This window comes from Temnothorax nylanderi, unplaced genomic scaffold (assembly GCF_030848795.1).
Source record: "Temnothorax nylanderi isolate EJ_2023f unplaced genomic scaffold, tnyl_v1.0 TNYL_tig0651_pilon, whole genome shotgun sequence".
Classification (NCBI taxonomy): domain Eukaryota; kingdom Metazoa; phylum Arthropoda; class Insecta; order Hymenoptera; family Formicidae; genus Temnothorax; species Temnothorax nylanderi.
In genome coordinates this window covers 1440-20648 of record NW_027249713.1, presented here as the reverse complement: position 1 = coordinate 20648, position 19209 = coordinate 1440, and the positions used below count along the sequence as shown (strand labels likewise).

General features: G+C 36.4%; 1 protein-coding gene and 2 long non-coding RNA genes across 3 annotated transcripts; all 3 read right to left on the bottom strand.

Annotated features, from left to right (window-relative positions):
- Positions 1–3980: 3980 nt before the first annotated feature.
- LOC139784625 (uncharacterized) lies at positions 3981–7264 on the bottom strand. Its single transcript, XR_011721615.1, has 4 exons — positions 7053–7264; positions 6508–6655; positions 6016–6251; positions 3981–5744 (listed from the first exon to the last, which is right to left on the bottom strand). It is a non-coding gene; the product is annotated as an uncharacterized lncRNA (long non-coding RNA).
- A 3113-nt stretch (positions 7265–10377) lies between these two features.
- LOC139784624 (uncharacterized) lies at positions 10378–11543 on the bottom strand. The gene is made up of 4 exons (XM_071723804.1): positions 11486–11543; positions 11303–11392; positions 11122–11208; positions 10378–10926 (listed from the first exon to the last, which is right to left on the bottom strand). The coding sequence occupies exons 1-4, from the start codon at positions 11535–11537 to the stop codon at positions 10802–10804; spliced, it is 354 nt and encodes a 117-aa protein (XP_071579905.1). The 5' UTR covers positions 11538–11543; the 3' UTR covers positions 10378–10801.
- Positions 11544–11552: 9 nt separating this feature from the next.
- Positions 11553–12369, bottom strand: LOC139784623 (uncharacterized). The gene is made up of 3 exons (XR_011721614.1): positions 11888–12369; positions 11663–11752; positions 11553–11573 (listed from the first exon to the last, which is right to left on the bottom strand). It is a non-coding gene; the product is annotated as an uncharacterized lncRNA (long non-coding RNA).
- Between the last annotated feature and the right edge of the window lie 6840 nt (positions 12370–19209).

Sequence of the window (19209 nt, the reverse complement as noted above, 5' to 3'; positions counted from 1 at the left end):
TGGCACATCCGTTTCAATGCGACCGGCTCCGTCCGTACCATCCGCGAAATAAAGCCGAAGACGTAGAGCGCCAAGTTCGCGCTTTTCAAGGAGGGGGGTGATGTAACGATGCACCCCGAAAAATGCATTGTTCCGGCATAACACCCCGCCGAGGCCGCCCGGCCGACCACCCGCAGGGCAAAGACAGGGCACGTTGTGCCCACATCATTTTTAACGCTTAGCATATAACGTTAGGAAGTCCGCGAACGGGCTTACCGCGGCAACCGCCTCGACGCGCCGAGCGGTGCCGAAGGCGGCCGAAGACCGCCGAGCGCGATCGCGGCGTCGGGACGCCGTCACTCCCGACCGTTCCGCCGCACCATCCTGGCGCTCGCGATTGCCGCCGCTATCCCCGCCACTCTGTAACGCCGCCGCGACGCCTATATAACGCGAGCACTTTTAACACACAGCGCGATTTCCTGATCAACGTTCCGACCGACCGCACCGATCCTGAATTCCCGCATCTCTCTAGCAAGTCAGAACGAGGGTAGAGCGCCTCCGGCATTCTCTGTCTTCGCCGAGCGATTCTCGATAGACGACCAGCTTTCTTCCACAACGCGCCCGCTAGTCAAAACGAAGGTAGAGCGCCTCCGGCACTCTCTGTCTTCGCCGAGCGATTCTCGATAGACGACCAGCTTTCTTACACCACGCACCCGCTAGTCAGAACGAAGGTAGAGAGCCTCTGGCATACTCTATTTTCACCGAGCGCTTCTCGATACACGACCAGCTTCCTTGCACACGGAGTTATCCGAACGGGGGCAGAGCGCTTCTCTGCCTCCACCGAGCGCTTCTCACCGGATACCGTCTCTAGACGCTTGTAGCCTGCCGCGGGGGTAGAGCCCCGTACTCTGCTTCCACCGAGTGCTTCTCGGTGGCCGGACTCGCGCCAGAATTATCCTGCCGCCTAACGCGCCGAATTACAGCGATCTCGTCGCCGTATCCGCGCCCGTGCGCACCGCGCTTTACTTCGCGCCGCCCGCGACAAGCCGATCGCCCGTCACAATCGCAACACACGTGCATCCGGCCGCTAGTGCCACCCCGCGAGCATTGTCACTCTGTTCTTTTCGCGCGCACCGCGTGCGCCCTGACTCTGTGTCCTGCGCTCATCGCACCGTTGTGCATACCGCGACTGTTAAACTGTATTCTCGACCCGTTGTAAATATCGCGACCGTTTATTATAGAATAAACTCTGTTACGTTATTGCTAACCACGATACACTTCATTTTGCCAAACCTCGCCTCGCGTCCGTTCCTCCGCACCTCCTTCGAACCCAGCCCAGCCGCGAGCTAGATCCGCGTTTCGAAGCAAGGTTGTTTTACAATTTTATGTCGCATTACGGGGCATCGTCCGCTCTCCTCGTCATCATAACGTTCCCCTCAAAATCGTATTGGGGCATACTCTCGCGACTCCGAGCCGGTGCTCGGACTTTCGTAATCGTCCGACGGCTGGTCCTCGTCCGTGTGCGGCTTCTCGGGGGTCCCCGTCATCACCTCTGGTTCTACCGTGGGCACCTCCACGCGCTGTAATACGAGGCGCGGCAGCTCCGATCTCGGCTCATTCACGATCGGGCCGCTCGAGGAAGCGTGCGGTCGCAACTTTAGCAAGAGGTCCGCGCGCAAGGCGGACGAAAAATCAAATGACAGAAATTTAAATTCAGTGCGCGAAGAGAACACCCGACCGTGTGCTTACGTTCCATTGACCAGAGAAGAGTCTCGGACGAACTATCGGGCGTTCTTGAAAAGCCGAAGTTACAAGTTAATTCCCATAACGAAACCCGAGAGCAACCCCATCTTCCATCGCTGAACCTGATTGCGAAACTCAGAGAGGACGATCCCCGTCAGGCCAGATTTCTGCAACGCCGTGCCGAAATCTTGCACCAGTATTACGGAGGCGCGACGCCTGAGCACTGGGGCACAAAGGACCATCCTGTAGAGCTTGATTGACCACAAGGTAAGTACCAATTACTTTAATTGAAAAGACGAGCAGTATGAACCGGGCACCGTCGATCTCTCTTACGCGTCGTCTCTCATTAGAAACGCAGTTCCGTGTGTTATAAAGATTTAATATTCTTTTTATACTTATTTTCGATAATTTTGTGTGTGCGTTTCATATTTTTTATAATCATATTACTTGTCTATCTGATATTTTATGTGTGTACTAGAATTAAGTTACATCGTTTATACGACACCAACACAACTACCAGATTGGTCGATCACATAATAAAAATACAAAGATCTTTAACATTTACACTATTTCAAGATCCAATCATAATTTACTATTAAAGTCATAACACGATTAAATAACCAAAATTAAGAACAACGATTCACGAGACATTTACAATATAATGACACTCATAACACTTTATACACTATACTTTATAATATTATGCACTAAAGATTAGCCATGATTGGCTTAAGAGCGATATTCGTTCAAATTACATTAATTTCCGCGTCATTAGCGTTATATTCTTTGATTTTGCGTGTATGCATGATTCGAAGCCAATAGGATTAATTCCGGGCAGTTTTATATTATTTTGACGTATTTTAGATAACTTTATAAAGACCGTATAATTTTGTGTGGCAATCAGCCAATCAGAGCACTTTGTGCAGTTCACGGCAGGGCCGACAAACTCAATATATGATAGGCACGGACATTGGAACCAACTAGCGCCACCCGTAGACATGGGGGTCAAACAAATTTAATGGCGTCGTATAGCGCCGGTTTTCTAATTATCTTAGACCCATTCTTTTTAGCTGAACTTTTTGCACGGTTTATCTTTTCTCTTTTTTTTTTCACGTTGGAGAAAAACAGAAAAGATAAACTGTGCAAGAAGTTCAGCTAAATAAAACGGGATCTCTTATATCTTAAAAGAGATCCCGTTTTATTTAGCTGAACTTCTTGCACAGTTTATCTTTTCTGTTTTTCTCCAACGTGAAAAGAAAAAGAGAAAAGATAAACCGTGCAAGAAGTTCAGCTAAAAATATATAAAAAGCTTAAAAAATATATAAAAAGGTTACGAAATTAAGAAACGCATATTAATGAAATAAAATGTCAATTTATTTTATTGTAATTAATGGAAAATTACAATCTATAAACATAAATATTCCATAAATATAACATAAACTGTTAAAATACATATAATAATGTAATATGACAAAATAATAAGAGAACTTGTGAATTAATATAACATCTTGTGAATATAAAACCTGTAATTAGAAACGCATCTTGAAAAACTAATAGTAATGTTTTTAAAATATAATCCAAATCTTTATAAACAGATGTAAGATATTTATAAAGTAATATAAATTTATAAACGTAACACATCTTTTAAACTTGTATTTATATCTGTAAATATATATGTTATATGTGAATACAATAATTTAAACTTTTTTGCTGTGTTTTATGAAATAATGTTGCGCAAGTTTTATTAGTACAGTCGTTCACGGAAAGGTTGCAACACTTTTTTTTGGATGGGTTTTGGAACGCACGAATATTTAGAGACTGCGAGCCACTGCGTCTAGGGAGCTGCCGTGACGGGCCGTGACCAGCAGTGAGCTGTAGTGAGAGGTTAAGACAGCTGTCAAAAGAGCATATACAGGGTGTGTATACACAGCAAAAGACATCTTACAGCGTAACATCTGATAACAGGTAGGAACAAGACATCTTAAATAACGTATACTTTTTACGATATTTTAATTTAAATAAATAAATAAATAAATAAATAAATAAATAATTAAATAAATAAATAAATCTATTTAAATTAAAATATTTAAATTAAAAAATAGAGTAATTCCAATAACTTTCAAGTCTTAAATTATTTCTCTTACATATTTCGCGACGTTTGATAAGTCTATCTAGTTAAGATATAATATGAGCTAAACGATTTGTTATATATTTCTATACGTTGTAGAATTTTGCCAAAGGACTGGAATAAGAGAAAATTTTATTTTGCAATAAATATTCTAATATATTTATAATTATAAGTCAGATATGATTTGCTTTACAAAGATGCAGACTGTAGTAATCATCATATATATTCTTGCAGATAATATAAAGAAACGAGGAACTGTCTCCTTGCGCAATATATGGCACACTCTTCTGCGTGTTCACAAGTGGATGAGCATGAGTGGATAAAACATCTATTCATGGCTTCCGTGAACCATTTCCAAGGAAAGTCCCACGCCCACCTGCAGGTTGAACGATAAATAAATATATCATTCAGAATAAAACACGAAAATTCGTTAGCCTAACTGGCAATAATTTTAATATTAATACAACAACGTTTCGACCTCTACTTTGGGTCCTTATCAAGTTATAAGTTATTTAGCAATGATTGAATTGCGCGTCAGGTTTTGAATCTAATGTTCGCTATGTTATACTTCCTGACCACATAGTTTAACGATGATAATAAGATTCAAAACCTGACGCGCAATTAAATCATTGCTAAATAACTTATAACTTGATAAGGACCCAAAGTAGAGGTCGAAACGTTGTTGTATTAATATTAAAATTATTGCCAGTTAGGCCGACGAATTTTCGTGTTTTATTATTTTATCACTGGCGAAGAATTATTTTATGGATTATTCAGAATGTTTTTTCTAACGAACAATTGTCCAAGGTGAATAGATTCGCAGAAACTTATTTCAATCAAAATCCAAACACTTTGTCAAGCATTATAAAGCTGATAGAAAAGCGTAAAAATAATCTTAAAGAGGCCGTACTTATTTTTACAAACCGATTTGGGAGAAATGAAAGTGACCAATTGATCTGATCAATCAAAAATATCAAATGTGACGCAAGACATATAATTATCTGCATAATTTTTCAAATAATATTATGTTTATTTATTATTACCGTTTTGTAAATAACATTGTATTCAGTTTTAATTATTTCTAATACGTCTTAATATTTTTCGAGTTCAACGAGTTCTGAGCTGAGCGTTGAATGGCGGCCGAAGAGGACGACCACGACCACGACGGCTCGCGCCGCCACGGAAGCCTCGCAGCAAGGAAGATCCGCGGGAGGCCAAGGCACGGGACCGAGCTCAGATCCCCGAGACTGGCGCGAGAACGCCGATCGGTTCACCTCGCCATGGCCCGGCACGTGAAATAATGGCGTCGCTTTTTAATATTTAGTATTTTATTAATAGACTGGAAGTTACTGATAAAATTATCTACGACATATTACTGTTGTGTAATTAACAAATAATTTATATAGTATTATAGATTTGATGAATTTATCTGTAGAATAAACATTGTATTTTCTGTTGAATCTTCAAAATTTAATATTATTCGACAATCATCTGCATTCTCCGACACCACTGCACAACTAAATATCTCTTCCAGTCTTCCTGAACGCCGGAAAATTAAATACAGTATCCAAAGTATTAAATCCAATTATAATATCGATATCCTTTTGTTGCTGTAATCGAATTTCCTGCGACTGGCGAACAATGTTCGGTGGCGGACTGCAAATTGTTGGACTTCTTGCCGTTTGTGTGCGAGCATTGTCAGGCCACCTTCTGCAAAGAGCATTTCAATATGGTATCGCACGAGTGTTTAAAAACGGAGACCGCAAAATTCGTTATGTAGGACAATCGGCAAGCTTCCTGTGCTCTAAGGAATCTTGCAAGGATGCGTCGTTGATCAAGATGCCTTGTATCAAGTGTAAGCGGCATTTTTGCGTGGCGCACAGGCATCACGGAGCTGAGTGAAACGGAGAAGACACAGAAACTGAAGAAATGGCAGATACCAAAGAAACAATTTGCAGAAGCAAAAGCTATAGTGGATCAACAAATCGCGGACAGTTTGAGGAAATACAAATATACAACACTGGCAAATAAAGTACTATTACATGTTATATATAAAACAGAAAATATATGTTTTAACGGAAAACGTAAGCATAGATGTGTATTATACAAAGAGTGACCGCAAAAATAGCCTCTTTTTTCACCCTTGAATTTAGACTTCTACTTACAAGTACTAAATGATAGTCTATAATGAGTCATGAATCCTCAGAAAGTTTCAGATATTTAGCTGGCTTTTTATTTTCAAGATATGGAGGGTCAAAGTTGTTGATTTCACCAACTTCACAGGCCCACAAAAAGAGAAAAGTTGTCTACGCCATGGACTAGACCATGGTATTCCCATGTATTTTCGCCTGCTGAAACCGAATATGACCTCAGTTTTGCCCCTACACGTCAGGATTTTTTTCTACAACCAAAAACAGGGTGTTTTGTAAGGGCAAAATCTTATTATCATCGTTAAACTATGTGGTCAGGAAGTATAACATAGCGAACATTAGATTCAAAACCTGACGCGCAATTCAATCATTGCTAAATAACTTATAACTTGATAAGGACTCAAAGTAGAGGTCGAAACGTTGTTGTATTAATATTAAAATTATTGCCAGTTAGGCTAACGAATTTTCGTGTTTTATTCTGAATGATATATTTATTTATCGTTCAACCTGCAGGTGGGCGTGGGACTTTCCTTGGAAATGGTTCACGGAAGCCATGAATAGATGTTTTATCCACTCATGCTCATCCACTTGTGAACACGCAGAAGAGTGTGCCATATATTGCGCAAGGAGACAGTTCCTCGTTTCTTTATATTATCTGCAAGAATATATATGATGATTACTACAGTCTGCATCTTTGTAAAGCAAATCATATCTGACTTATAATTATAAATATATTAGAATATTTATTGCAAAATAAAATTTTCTCTTATTCCAGTCCTTTGGCAAAATTCTACAACGTATAGAAATATATAACAAATCGTTTAGCTCATATTATATCTTAACTAGATAGACTTATCAAACGTCGCGAAATATGTAAGAGAAATAATTTAAGACTTGAAAGTTATTGGAATTACTCTATTTTTTAATTTAAATATTTTAATTTAAATAGATTTATTTATTTATTTAATTATTTATTTATTTATTTATTTATTTATTTATTTAAATTAAAATATCGTAAAAAGTATACGTTATTTAAGATGTCTTGTTCCTACCTGTTATCAGATGTTACGCTGTAAGATGTCTTTTGCTGTGTATACACACCCTGTATATGCTCTTTTGACAGCTGTCTTAACCTCTCACTACAGCTCACTGCTGGTCACGGCCCGTCACGGCAGCTCCCTAGACGCAGTGGCTCGCAGTCTCTAAATATTCGTGCGTTCCAAAACCCATCCAAAAAAAAGTGTTGCAACCTTTCCGTGAACGACTGTACATCATCTGTATTAGTCGGGAATGAGCGTAATGATCCTTTTAAAATTTTTCTGATTATTTCAAAATACTCTACGATTACGTGATCAATATATTTATATATCAATGTCTTCTTCATTGACATTGAATGAGCGCATTCTAAAAAGTCGAAGTCAATTTTTTGCATTACATCCTGTTTAATATAATTTGAAAACTGTGGAAAATGTGATATTAATGGCAAATAATAACGAGTTATAAGTTCTATATTTGCCATGCGATTCATAAACGTTGTATTTTGTTCCAGCAAATTGTTGTTCATGGAGCATGTTTCACAATTATTTGTAAAGAACTGTGACATTACTTTTTGCAATTTAAAATTCTGGATACTCAATATTACATTGTTGTTAATTTCATATTCGTCAGGTGTTTCTATATTTGGTAATATATTTGTAATTTGATTTTCTTGCGATATTGGTGATTGCAAAAATTGCCTCAAATTTATTAAATATCTGCTTGTATCAGATTCACAATTTTCATACACTGATGAAGATTTTACATATGCATTTATCAATAAACTTTTATAGTAACCTTGGAATGCACTACAGTTAGGATTCGTGTTTCTAACACCATGTTGTCTTACTTGTCCAAAAAAATTTTCCACAGGATCCTGATTGAAAGCTCTAGTTACTAATTGAGTAAAGCCTAATTCTTTAAAATATTTAGTCAATAACTTAAAACCCTGAATAGTATGAATCCAATTTTTAAGAACATTTGGAGTTTTTTTATCATGTGGTTTCCTTTTTTCATATTCCATTGTTCTAAAAACTGTAATAGCATCATTCCATAACTGATCGTATTTATCATTTCCTATATCAATAGTTCCATTTACACTATCAAATAATGTATTAAAAAATAATAATAACTCAGCAGTATCTTTTCCTTCTAACGACATATATTTACTTCCACAAGAACTTCGACTTTCGCTGCAACTCATTAATGACATCACTGAGGCCACGGTTCGACTAAAAATTTGCGTGCAACAAGAAACCTTCATTTTTTTAATTTTATTTGGCACTACGTGAAAATCTGTTAATTTGCGCATTATTCTTAAATGACCATTACTACAATCAATAAAATAAGCGTCTTCCACATGTTGCCATTTTGCTATTCGTACTATCTCATCATCTTTTAATTTGTATTTTAAATCTTTTGTTAAAAGATTGTTACGAATACATTTTAATAAATGTGGTGGATCATAGAGAGGAACTATCCGTTGATTATTAATAATAATAACATTATCTGTTAACGTTTCATTACTAATAAGTGCATGCCGTTTTGAATCTAAAATAAGATTTTCTATCGCTTTGCTATTAGTGCTTCCTTGATCACATACTGACGCTACGATTGTTAAGCCTACATTTTGCGCTCGTGTAACAATGTTCTTAAATGAATGAACAATGTCTTCCCATGGTGTAGTACCTTTACAGAACGAAAATGCAACTGGTTGTTTCCATGGACAAGTGCCATATATACCTTTTAGCATCCAAACCAAAACATGATCTGCTAATTCCATTTTTCTATTATGACCATTATCTACGTAACCTTCAATTAAATCAGCAGCTGAATTAAAATTTAATGAAACATCCAATTTCATTTCGTCAAAAATTAATATACAATATTTGTATTTTTCGTCATCAAATGCTTCTACACGATGTTTAATTTCTTCGAATATGCTATCACATATTCCTGGTGTTATAGGTACTTTTAATAAAAATTTTCTTAATAATTCTCTGCTTGGCAAATGAAATATTCTAGCCATATATCTGTATGTTGTCGGACTTTTCTTGTATAATGTTAACGCAAATGCTTTGTCCTCGAAAGTATATATTCTTTTATATTTATTTTTTCCCATGTTTCTCAAGTGACATATGAAAAAATCTTTAGCTGGTTGTGGTAATTCATTGAATATATTTAACGGTTGATCCTTTAATAATTTTTCTGCTTGATGTAAACGTTTCAACAAGTCATCTTTTCTTTGTTTACAACGTCTAACAGTTCTTGTTAGTGAAACAATAAAATTGTAAATTTTTCGCTCCTTTGCTTGAAGATGGACGTTCTTACTGACTTGAAATAATTGCAGAATGGGAACTAAAAGGATATTTTAAATAAGAAGCATTAAAAAATAGAACAATTGAATTTTCAGATTAATCCATAAAAATATATATTGAAAAATAAACTCATTAAAATTGAAAATGATTTATAATATTTCCCGAGTCTGACACACTTTCTCAATGACTTTACATTATTTATAATAATTCTAAAAATTGTTAACAAATCATGTTTCCAGTATTGAACAAAATTTAACAAGTAATTTCTCAAAATAAAAAACAATTTTTAGTTGATATTTTTCAGAACTTTTAACTATAAAAAAGTGATTAAAGTGTGTAAAACTTATGAGAGTGGCATAATTTATTAAAAATTTTAATTTTATTTTTTACATAAAATGTGATCGGTATTATATGTCTATGATATTTTTATTTACAAATTTCAAAACTTAGTTATAGAAATTAAAAATAATGTAATTAGTTACAAAAATTTGTTTTAAGAATAAATTGTTATTCGAAATAAATTAGACTGGATGCTTCTTACTTTAATCCGAAAGGATGACCTTTAGTGAAATCCCTCTAAAATTGATTTAGGACTATCCAAATTATTATTTATTCACATAAATTCTTTATTGTAGATTTTTTCCTCAGTCCTTATTCTTATTTTAGTGACACTTATTCAGTATGAAAATATTACATGCATAATTATTTTAGAATAACAAATATGTATAAATTATTACATATATTGCAGTAAAAAAATATTATAAGAAAAGTAGTTTTTTTTTACAGTTTCATCTGGTCAACCATAAACGGTAGTCGAGCTTTGACCATTGGGATCAACTTTAGACGGATTGGATTTGTAGTTATAGGAAACATTATAAATGTGTGGTAAAATTATTCTTATTTTAAGTATGATTTTTGACACAGTTGATTGACTTTAACAATAATTTAACTAACATTTCATCCTTTTTAAAATTCTATTACTGTAAACACAAACAGTTAGTTAAAATAAAATTCAAGTTAACTGTTTTACTATGATGTTTCATAATTATTTTATTCAAAACCGCTCTTATTATATGTATGTACAGACAGAGCAAGCTGATAAAAGCATATATATATATATATAAAGCTGATAGAAGTATATACCATTTTAGATCAACTAATTATTATGTCAAAATAACAGGGAGAAGACACTTAGACACGAAACATTTGAACACAGTTAACATTTAGCAACAGATATTATAGTTTCTTTTCGTAGCAAAACAGTTAATAAATGGGTGTGTCCAAGCTGACAAAACAACCAGCCTGCTCGCCGAGCGATTGAGCCTGATTGGTTCTTACTTATAGATCCAATCAATCACATTCAATCCCTCGACAAAAAGCTTCGTCCGTGTTCAAGCTAATATTACATTTTGTAATAATGGCTTAAACATGGCCATTATTATATTTTGTTATAACAAGAAAATAAGTATACCTCTTTCTTTCCTTTTTAAAACTTGCTTTGATGGATGTTTAATCGAAGTTCTTGATATCTGTGATAAATTATTTAATTTTTTACCTTTTTCACATAGTGTACCTGTATAACATATTAGAATAACATTTCAGGATTAATACAATGTATTACTATTATTGTATGTAATACATCTACAATGAAATAAAAAATAATAGAGTAATAGATTAAGAACTTAAATAACTATATTCTTTTATGTTTATTACTCTATTATTAAATGTTATTATAAATAACTTCTTACAAATAGACAATATATTTTACCTAATCTATTATCATCTTCATGTTTTTCTTGATCTTGATAAACCAGATCTACTTGATTTTCTTCATGTTCATTTACTTCACATGCATCTGTTAATGAAACAATTATAATTTATATATATAAATACCATTTACTCTAAATATGGAATAAGACACTATAAATATATAGATTTTTTAAAATTACCATTTGATATATAAACAGGCTCGACTGAAGCAGTAGCAGTCATAGACATTCCTGCATCCTGTGGATAATGTTCCTCAAGATTAAGAGGTTCTGAAAAAATAAAATGAAATGTTTTAAAGTATAATTGTTAAAAACTTTCTTTCATAATAATGTTCTTCTTACAAATAGACCAACATATTTTACCTAATCTATTATCATCTTCATGTTCTTCGTAGTCTTGATAAATCCGATCCATTTGATCTTCTTCATAGTTCATTTACTTCACATGCATCTGTTAATGAAACAATTATAATTTATATATATAAATACCATTTACTCTAAATATGGAATAAAAGACTATATAGATTTTTCAAAATTTACTATTTGATACATAAACAGGCTCAACAGAAGCAGTAGCAGTCATAAGCATTTCTGCATTCTGTGGATAATGTTCCTCAAAATTAAGAGGTTCTGAAAAAACAAGATAAAATGTTTTAAATTATAATTGTTAAAAACTTTCCTTCATGACAATGTTCTTGCTTATTTTAAACGTAAATTTTAATAAAGCTTATGACAAATTAGTTTATCAATTTATATAAGCAGTACCTGGCAATAATAGAGTAGGTATAGCATCCTTGCTTAATTTTTTGGAAAATTTATATTTATCTTCAAAATGATCTTCACATATAGTCCGGTTACAAATTTTATTTTCTGGTACCTTCAATAAGTTCGTATTTCCAGTTGCTGCTAACCATTGTAAATATCTTTCTCTATTTACAAATGGTTTTGGAAATGTAAACATCCGTTTACTTGTTGACGTACAACATAATATTGCACATTTTTTATGACTCATTGTGACTATAAATATTAATAGTGATTAATAGTAAGCAATAGTAAGCAAACAGCAAACCAAAGTAGATTTGAGCAGACTTAAACTGATTTGAACCACTTGGACAGACTCAACATGAACTTACAAACAGTAACCTATAACCGTAAATTCTATAAAATTTCTTGACGATACTAGTGCCCTCGGTAGACATGGGGGAGAATTACTGAGACCTCGCCATTCGTATCTCAGTTTGTTGGCCCTGGTTCACGGTAGAAACACGCCAGAGCCGACCAATAGGAAGCGAGCATTTCGTAAACAGCGAGATTCGGTTTAATTGCGTTAATACCACTTTTATTTTCATATTTTAATTATTCCCTGTCGATTGAAGCATGATTTTAATAGTTATTCATTATTTTTACGATTGCAATAATTTTAAGCATTTTGTAGTGCATACTTACTCTTTTATACTTACCAGTCCATTGATTGGTCGAGACGATCCTACGAAGTCCGGGTACCTGAAAGAAAAAAGAGAATTAGTAAGACTGATTCAAATAAAGCATATACTTACCTGTAGATTCGTAGGACATCTAAATGATTATTCTGTGGTCACTCGGAAACCGTTCCGAGTGACTTGTACGCGAAGTCGCATTTTATACGTGTGCGACGGCGTCATTGGTTCACGCACGCAAAGGTCGAGCGATAGCCGATGAACGTCGTCCAATAGGGTTTCAGCAGTAATGTTTCGAGGTGCTGAGTCCAGATAACGACTCAGCGAGAAGGTGATTGGAGGTAGGATCGTACCGCCCGTCATCCGGCAATACGATTGGTTGACGGACCTTAGACGCGAGATGCAAACTTCGCGCCCGAAAGACAGGCATGGCGCCTGCGCAAACCCAAAGTTGGGGGACGAACAACGGTCCTCCCGGACAGTCCTTCGCGAGTCTTCGACCGGGTAACACATTTCGATACTCGGATAAATAATCAAACTCGTTGGGCTTATCCCGTTGTCCGCTAGCGTTAGTAGTGTGAAGATTGAAATTGTACAAATACGCGTAGTAACGGGAGAGCTTACGGAGAGCCTCCAACGCGTCGTAAACACGGTAGATAGCCGTAATTCGCAGCACCTCAATACCGGTAGCGTCGTTCTATAATCCTCGACGTATCTTACGCGATCGAGTAAACGCGTCCACGAAGAGTGTTGTAAACCTGAAATCAAATTGTTATTTGTTTATAATCCGAGAGTGATTGTTCGCGACCCTGAATACACATCCTGTCCTGATATCCGTATATTACGCATCGCAACACAAGGGCGTGGCACAGCGGCCATTAGAGAACGTCCGCGACGTAGAAGACGGCAGCCATTGCTGAGAGGAAGGATCGGGGCAACGCAGTTAAAGAAGCTTTCTGTGTTTACGCTTAAAATACAGTGGCGACCGTATTATCAGCCCGAGTAAGTGGCTTAATGAAATAATAGCATGATAATAGTCGTTTGTCCGGTCACAACCTTGCAGCCGTACGCTTCGGAGACGCGGCCGGGAGCGGAGGACGGTCCGTGCGAACCGCGCAAACGAGAGGAGGTAACGATCGGGCAGTCGGAGGTACCGACCGAGCCGACACCCGGCGGCCACGAGAGCCCAGGCAGCGGCATGGGTCCGAAAACTCGCGAATTGCCGGACAATCGGGCTAAGACAAAGAGGCGATTCATAATGGCCGGAAAGCGCATCCGCGGCAAAATAAAAATGATCCTCGCTTATGCCTTTTCCTCTCGTGATACTTTCTGTTCGCGGTGGTTGTATCTAGAAAAGCGTCGACAATTGCCTCACTCGTTCCGTTCACGAATCGGTTAGTTTGCATGCCTAAGGACGCGCATATTGGTGATGTCCTAAAGGCAAGTGGATAGCCCTTTAATATTATAGTATAAGGTTTAGATGTAAGACTGCGTTCCACCCATAAGGCACATTTCCGTTATTCTTTCATAGAATTAAGAATACATCGGCTCATAAGACAATCGTTTGCCACCAGGTTGGGCATTCGGATTAAGGGTTTCAGGCCCACGAGGTCACAAAAAATAAATTGATTTCGTTATCGCTCACTCTGATCCGGCTATTCGATTTCATTTTGTTTGGTTCTCGCAGTAGCATAGGTTTGTTTTTAAGTCTGCGTAAGCGCACGCAAACCGGCATGTTAATCGTGCGAATTAAGTACGCAGCGCGATAAGCGTCACGCGGTACACACGTGCCAATGCTCAGCGTTAACCTGAATAAACGGTGCCAGGAGTTCGCGGCACTGACGCTTTTGCCTGGAATAAATATTGCCAATATAACGAGCGTCGCTCAGGGTACACGCCTATACGATTGGCGTCAACCGCGATCAACGGTGCCAGGAGTTCGCGGCACCGACGCTTTCTCCAGGAACAAAGGCTGGAATAGTCACCAGGGGCGCCTGAGAATGACGGCTAGTCGACCGGCGTCAACGTCGGATGACGGTGCCAGGAGTTAGCGACACCGACGTCCTCTCCGAGAACAAAGGCTTGAATCGACACTAGAGCCACCCGCGATACACGCCCATGAGGTCGGCGTCAACCGGAGGTGACGGTGCCAGGAGTTGGCGGCACCAACGTCTTCTCCTGGAATAAGTGTGGAAAACATGATCAGAGTGACCCGAGAGACACGCCCATGAGGACGGCGTCAACGACAGCGGGGCCAGGTGTTCGCGGGACCGACATCTTCTCCTGGGAGAATCGGCGGAATCACGACCACAGCGACCAAGGAGCAGGGTTGCGAAACTGGTAATTAAGAAATTAAGAAATCATAAATCAATTTTGATTTGTGAATTAAACAGTATTTAATTCACAAATCAAATTTGATTCGTGAATTACACAGGCTTTAATTCATAATTCATATTTGATTTGTGAATTACACAACTTTTAATTCGCAAATCAATTTTAATTTGTGAATTACACAGCCTTTAATGCACAAATCAATTTTGATTTGTGAATTACACAGACTTTAATTCACAAATCAATTTTGATTTGTGAATTACGCAGGCTTGAATTCATAAATCAATTTTGATTTGTGAATTACACAGGCTTTAAATCACAAATCAAATTTTATTTGTGAATTACACAGGCTTTAATTCACAAATAAATTTTGATTTGTGAATTACACAAGATTTAATTTACAAATCAATTGTGATTCGTGAATTACAACAGCTTTAAATCATAAATCAACTTTGATTTGTAAATTGCATCGGCTTTAATTTATAATTCAAATTCGATTTGTGAATTACACAGGCTTTAATTCACAAATCACTTTTGATTTGTGAATTGCATCGGCCTTTAATTTATAATTAAAATTTGGTTTATTAATTACACAGGCTTTAATTCATGATTCGTGTTTTAAAGCTGGTATAATTTACAAATCAATATTGAATTCTGATTTACAGGACTTTAATTTGCAAATTACCCTAATATTAACTTGTAAATTAAGACTAAAGTAAACCATGATTTTATATTAAATTATTGTGTACATATTACCTCTAATTAACAATTCAGATTTGAATATTATTAATTAAAAGGTTTCAATAATTTAAAACTTACAATTAAAGTAAAAAATATATAATTTTTCTGTCTACGTGGCCTAGGTCGCCGATGACAGCACCCCATGCAGGCAGTGCGCTTCGTAGTTTTCGGTGTCTAGGTGTTTCAAATCCTCGAATTCGATGTCTACGTTTCCCAGGTCGCCAATAACCTTTTTTCGAAATTAATACAAACATTTATTTCATATCACGAATTTACTACCATAGTCATGTAATAAAGAAAACGGAAAGGAAGAGGACGTTGATGACTTTTTTTCGAAATTAATACAAACATTTATTTCATATCACTTTATTATTGTAGTCATGTAATAAAAAAAACGGAGAGGAAGAGGACGTTTAAAGAAATAATTACCATCCAAATTTCTCTATAAATTTTGCTTCCTCATAGAGGAAGCTTTGTTTTCGTGAAAAAAATTTTTTTTAGATATCTTTGGCAACGTGTTTAGAATGTTCTAAAACGTCGAAAAATTACTTTTGTACAAAATGTCCGTGTGTATGTATGTATGTATGTCTGTGTGTGTGTGTGTGTGTGTGTGTGTGTGTGTGCGTGTGTGCGTGTGTGCGTGTGTGCGTGTGTGCGTGTGTGCGTGTGTGCGTGTGTGCGCGTGTGCGTGTGTGCGCGTGTGCGCGTGTGCGTGTGTGCGCGTGTGCGTGTGTGCGCGTGTGCGTGTGTGCGCGTGTGCGTGTGTGCGCGTGTGCGCGTGTGCGCGTGTGCGCGTGTGCGCGTGTGTGCGTGTGTGCGCGTGTGTGCGTGTGTGCGTGCGTGTGTGTGTGTGCGTGCGCGTGTGTGTGTGTGTGTGTGTGTGTGTGTGTGTGTGTGTGTGTGTGTGTGTGTGTGTGTGTGTGTGTGTATGCGTGTGTATGTAACTTCCGTAATTTTTGAGATATCGAGATGTTTTTTTTTAATCGATAGAGTATCATGTAAGGAAGGTTGGTATTGAATTTGGCAATGATCGGTAAAGAGGTTCTTTTTTAAAAAAATTTTGAATTTTTTTTAGAAATGTCCGTGGTTGCTCTAACTTCCGCAAATTTGGAGATATCGATCTATTTCTAGTTTTATTATATTTTTCAGTCTTTTCTACCTCTATTTTATATATAATTTTTTAAGATCTGGTTGATTAGACCCAGCTTTATACGCGATCAAAGGTCCATAATTTTGATCGCATATAAAGCTAAGTCTAATCAACCGAATTTAAAAGAATTATATATGAAATAGGGGTAGAAAAGACCGAAGTAAAAATTGTTTTTTGAGTTTTCGATGCCAATGTGTTGCTTATGTTCGAAAACGTCGAAAAATCATAGAGTATCATTAAAAGTAGGTTGGTGTTAAATTACGCAAATTGGGAGATATCGATCTATTTCTAATTTTATTATATTTTTCAGTCTTTTCTACCCCTATTTCATATATAATTTTTTAAGATTTGGTTGATTAGACCTAGCTTTATACGTGATCAAAAACAAAATTAATATAAACGAAAAAGTATAATTAAAGAAAGTTAAGGAAGGATAGAGGCAGATAGACTTTTAGGAAAAAAGTAAGAAAATGCAGCTTGTAAATTTTATAAAAAAATTTGAAAAAAAATTGTGCAAATTAGAAATTTGCACTTGGCTTCCTTATCAAATTAAAATTGTGCAAATTAGAAATTTGCACTTGGCTTTCTCATCAAATTGAGATGTGGAAATTTGCACATAGCAAAGTCACAATTTTGAAGTGAGAGAGTAGGAAATTAGCAAATTGAATCCACAACGTATTGCTACGCGCGAAAAGCTTCCTCTATGAGAAAGCCAAACTAAAAATTATGCATCTAATAAAATACAAGATTCCTCATAGAGGAGCTTTGAGCGCGTAGCAATACGTTGTGGATTCAATTTGCTAATTTCCTACTCTCTCACTTCAAAATTAAACCTAAACCGTGTCTCTCAATTTCATCTTTCATCCTTTCATGATGATTTTCTTATATTGAAATATTCTGATTAATTATACCGTCTGCTGAACCTGCCTGGCACATATTGTCTCCCCCTTGTCGAATACTAATTTTGCCTGCTTTGACCAGCAGCTCTCCTCCATCTTCCTCTTCCTATGAAAAAATATTAATTTTTTTTAGTAATTGGATTTTACTCCCCGTAAAATAACTGCTAGGTTTTTATCCTAGTCGTTATAAAATATGTCAACAAATATTAATAATTGTTAATGTTAATGTTATTAATATATTAATAATGTGTGTCAATTTTGCGTGGATACAAAAGTTGTTTGGTTTGAAAAGAGGACACATGATTCTTACGTAAGCTATGTCGTAGATGTCGTTTTTAAGAAATTTTAAAGGCGACTAATTTCTTAAATAACTTGATTTTGCCCTTGGGAGAAAAGTTGTAGATCTCGTCGAGACGTTTTCGAAACACTAATAAATCTCTCTTTCGTTAAAGATTTCTTGAGATATTTTAAATTTTTTCATGATATTTTTATAATATAAAATATGAAATATCTCGATCGTTAGTCTCTAAAGTATTCACTTTTCGACTACTTTACCTTGACACTTTTGTATATAAAATAATGAAAGAAAGCGTATAATAATAAAATTAATTTTTACATTTGCAATTTTGCAAAATTGAATGCGTTTACAAAATATAATCAAATTTTTTAAAATTATTTTTTTGTTCTTTTTTTACAACAATCGATTTCTTTCATTATCTACGTATAAAAATATCAAGATAAAGTCATCGAAAAATGAATGCAGCGTAACGTAACGTGGGTCAGCGCACTAGAAACGTATCGGTTACGACGTTATACATTTTTTTTGGTATTTAAGCAGTATAGGGGACCACCTCCGATGACCTTGACCTTGACATATGTTGTCAAGGTCACCTTCTGAATGACCTTCAGAAGGTTTTAGCCCTCGGTCATTATTCGTTAAAAAGTTATTAACAAAAAAGTTTGGAAAATATAGCAGCTATTTTGAGTATTGGAAGGCATAAATGACTAATGAAAAAGTCGTAATAGTTCACGCATACACTTTCCACGCGAAACGAGTTGTCACATGGGTTCGTGGCGTGCTTTACGAGCTCTTTTAAGTAGAGGTGATATTAAACAAGATAAGTTAGTCGATCATCTGTGTGAATATTTGTGGCGATATATAATAAACGAGCTCGTAAAGCACGCCACGAACCCATGTGACCACAGAAGGGCGGAACCTACTGCCCCCACGCATATACTTTCCACGCGAAACGAGTTGTCACATGGGTTCGTGGTGTGCTTTATGAGCTCGTTTAAGTAGAGGTGGTATTAAACAAGATAAGTTAGTCGATCATCTGTGTGAATATTTGTGGCGATATACAATAAACGAACTCGTAAAGCACGCCACGAACCCATGTGACCACAGAAGGGCGGAACCTACTGCCTCCACGCATATACTTAAAAAAAGACTATTGTTTTGAAACAATATCTATTATGTATTCCATAACTGAAAATATCAATGAATAAAATATACATTACAACATTTAAAGC

Excerpts from the sequence above, each read along its gene's own strand:
- LOC139784624 (XM_071723804.1), bottom strand. The coding sequence starts at position 11,537 with ATGGATCGGATTTATCAAGACTACGAAGAACATGAAGATGATAATAGA. Across the intron at positions 11,209-11,302 it reads GCCTGTTTATATATCAAATG|ATGCATGTGAAGTAAATGAA; the intron begins GTAATTTTAAAA and ends TTTCATTAACAG. Across the intron at positions 10,927-11,121 it reads TGAAGATGATAATAGATTAG|GTACACTATGTGAAAAAGGT; the intron begins GTAAAATATATT and ends TATGTTATACAG.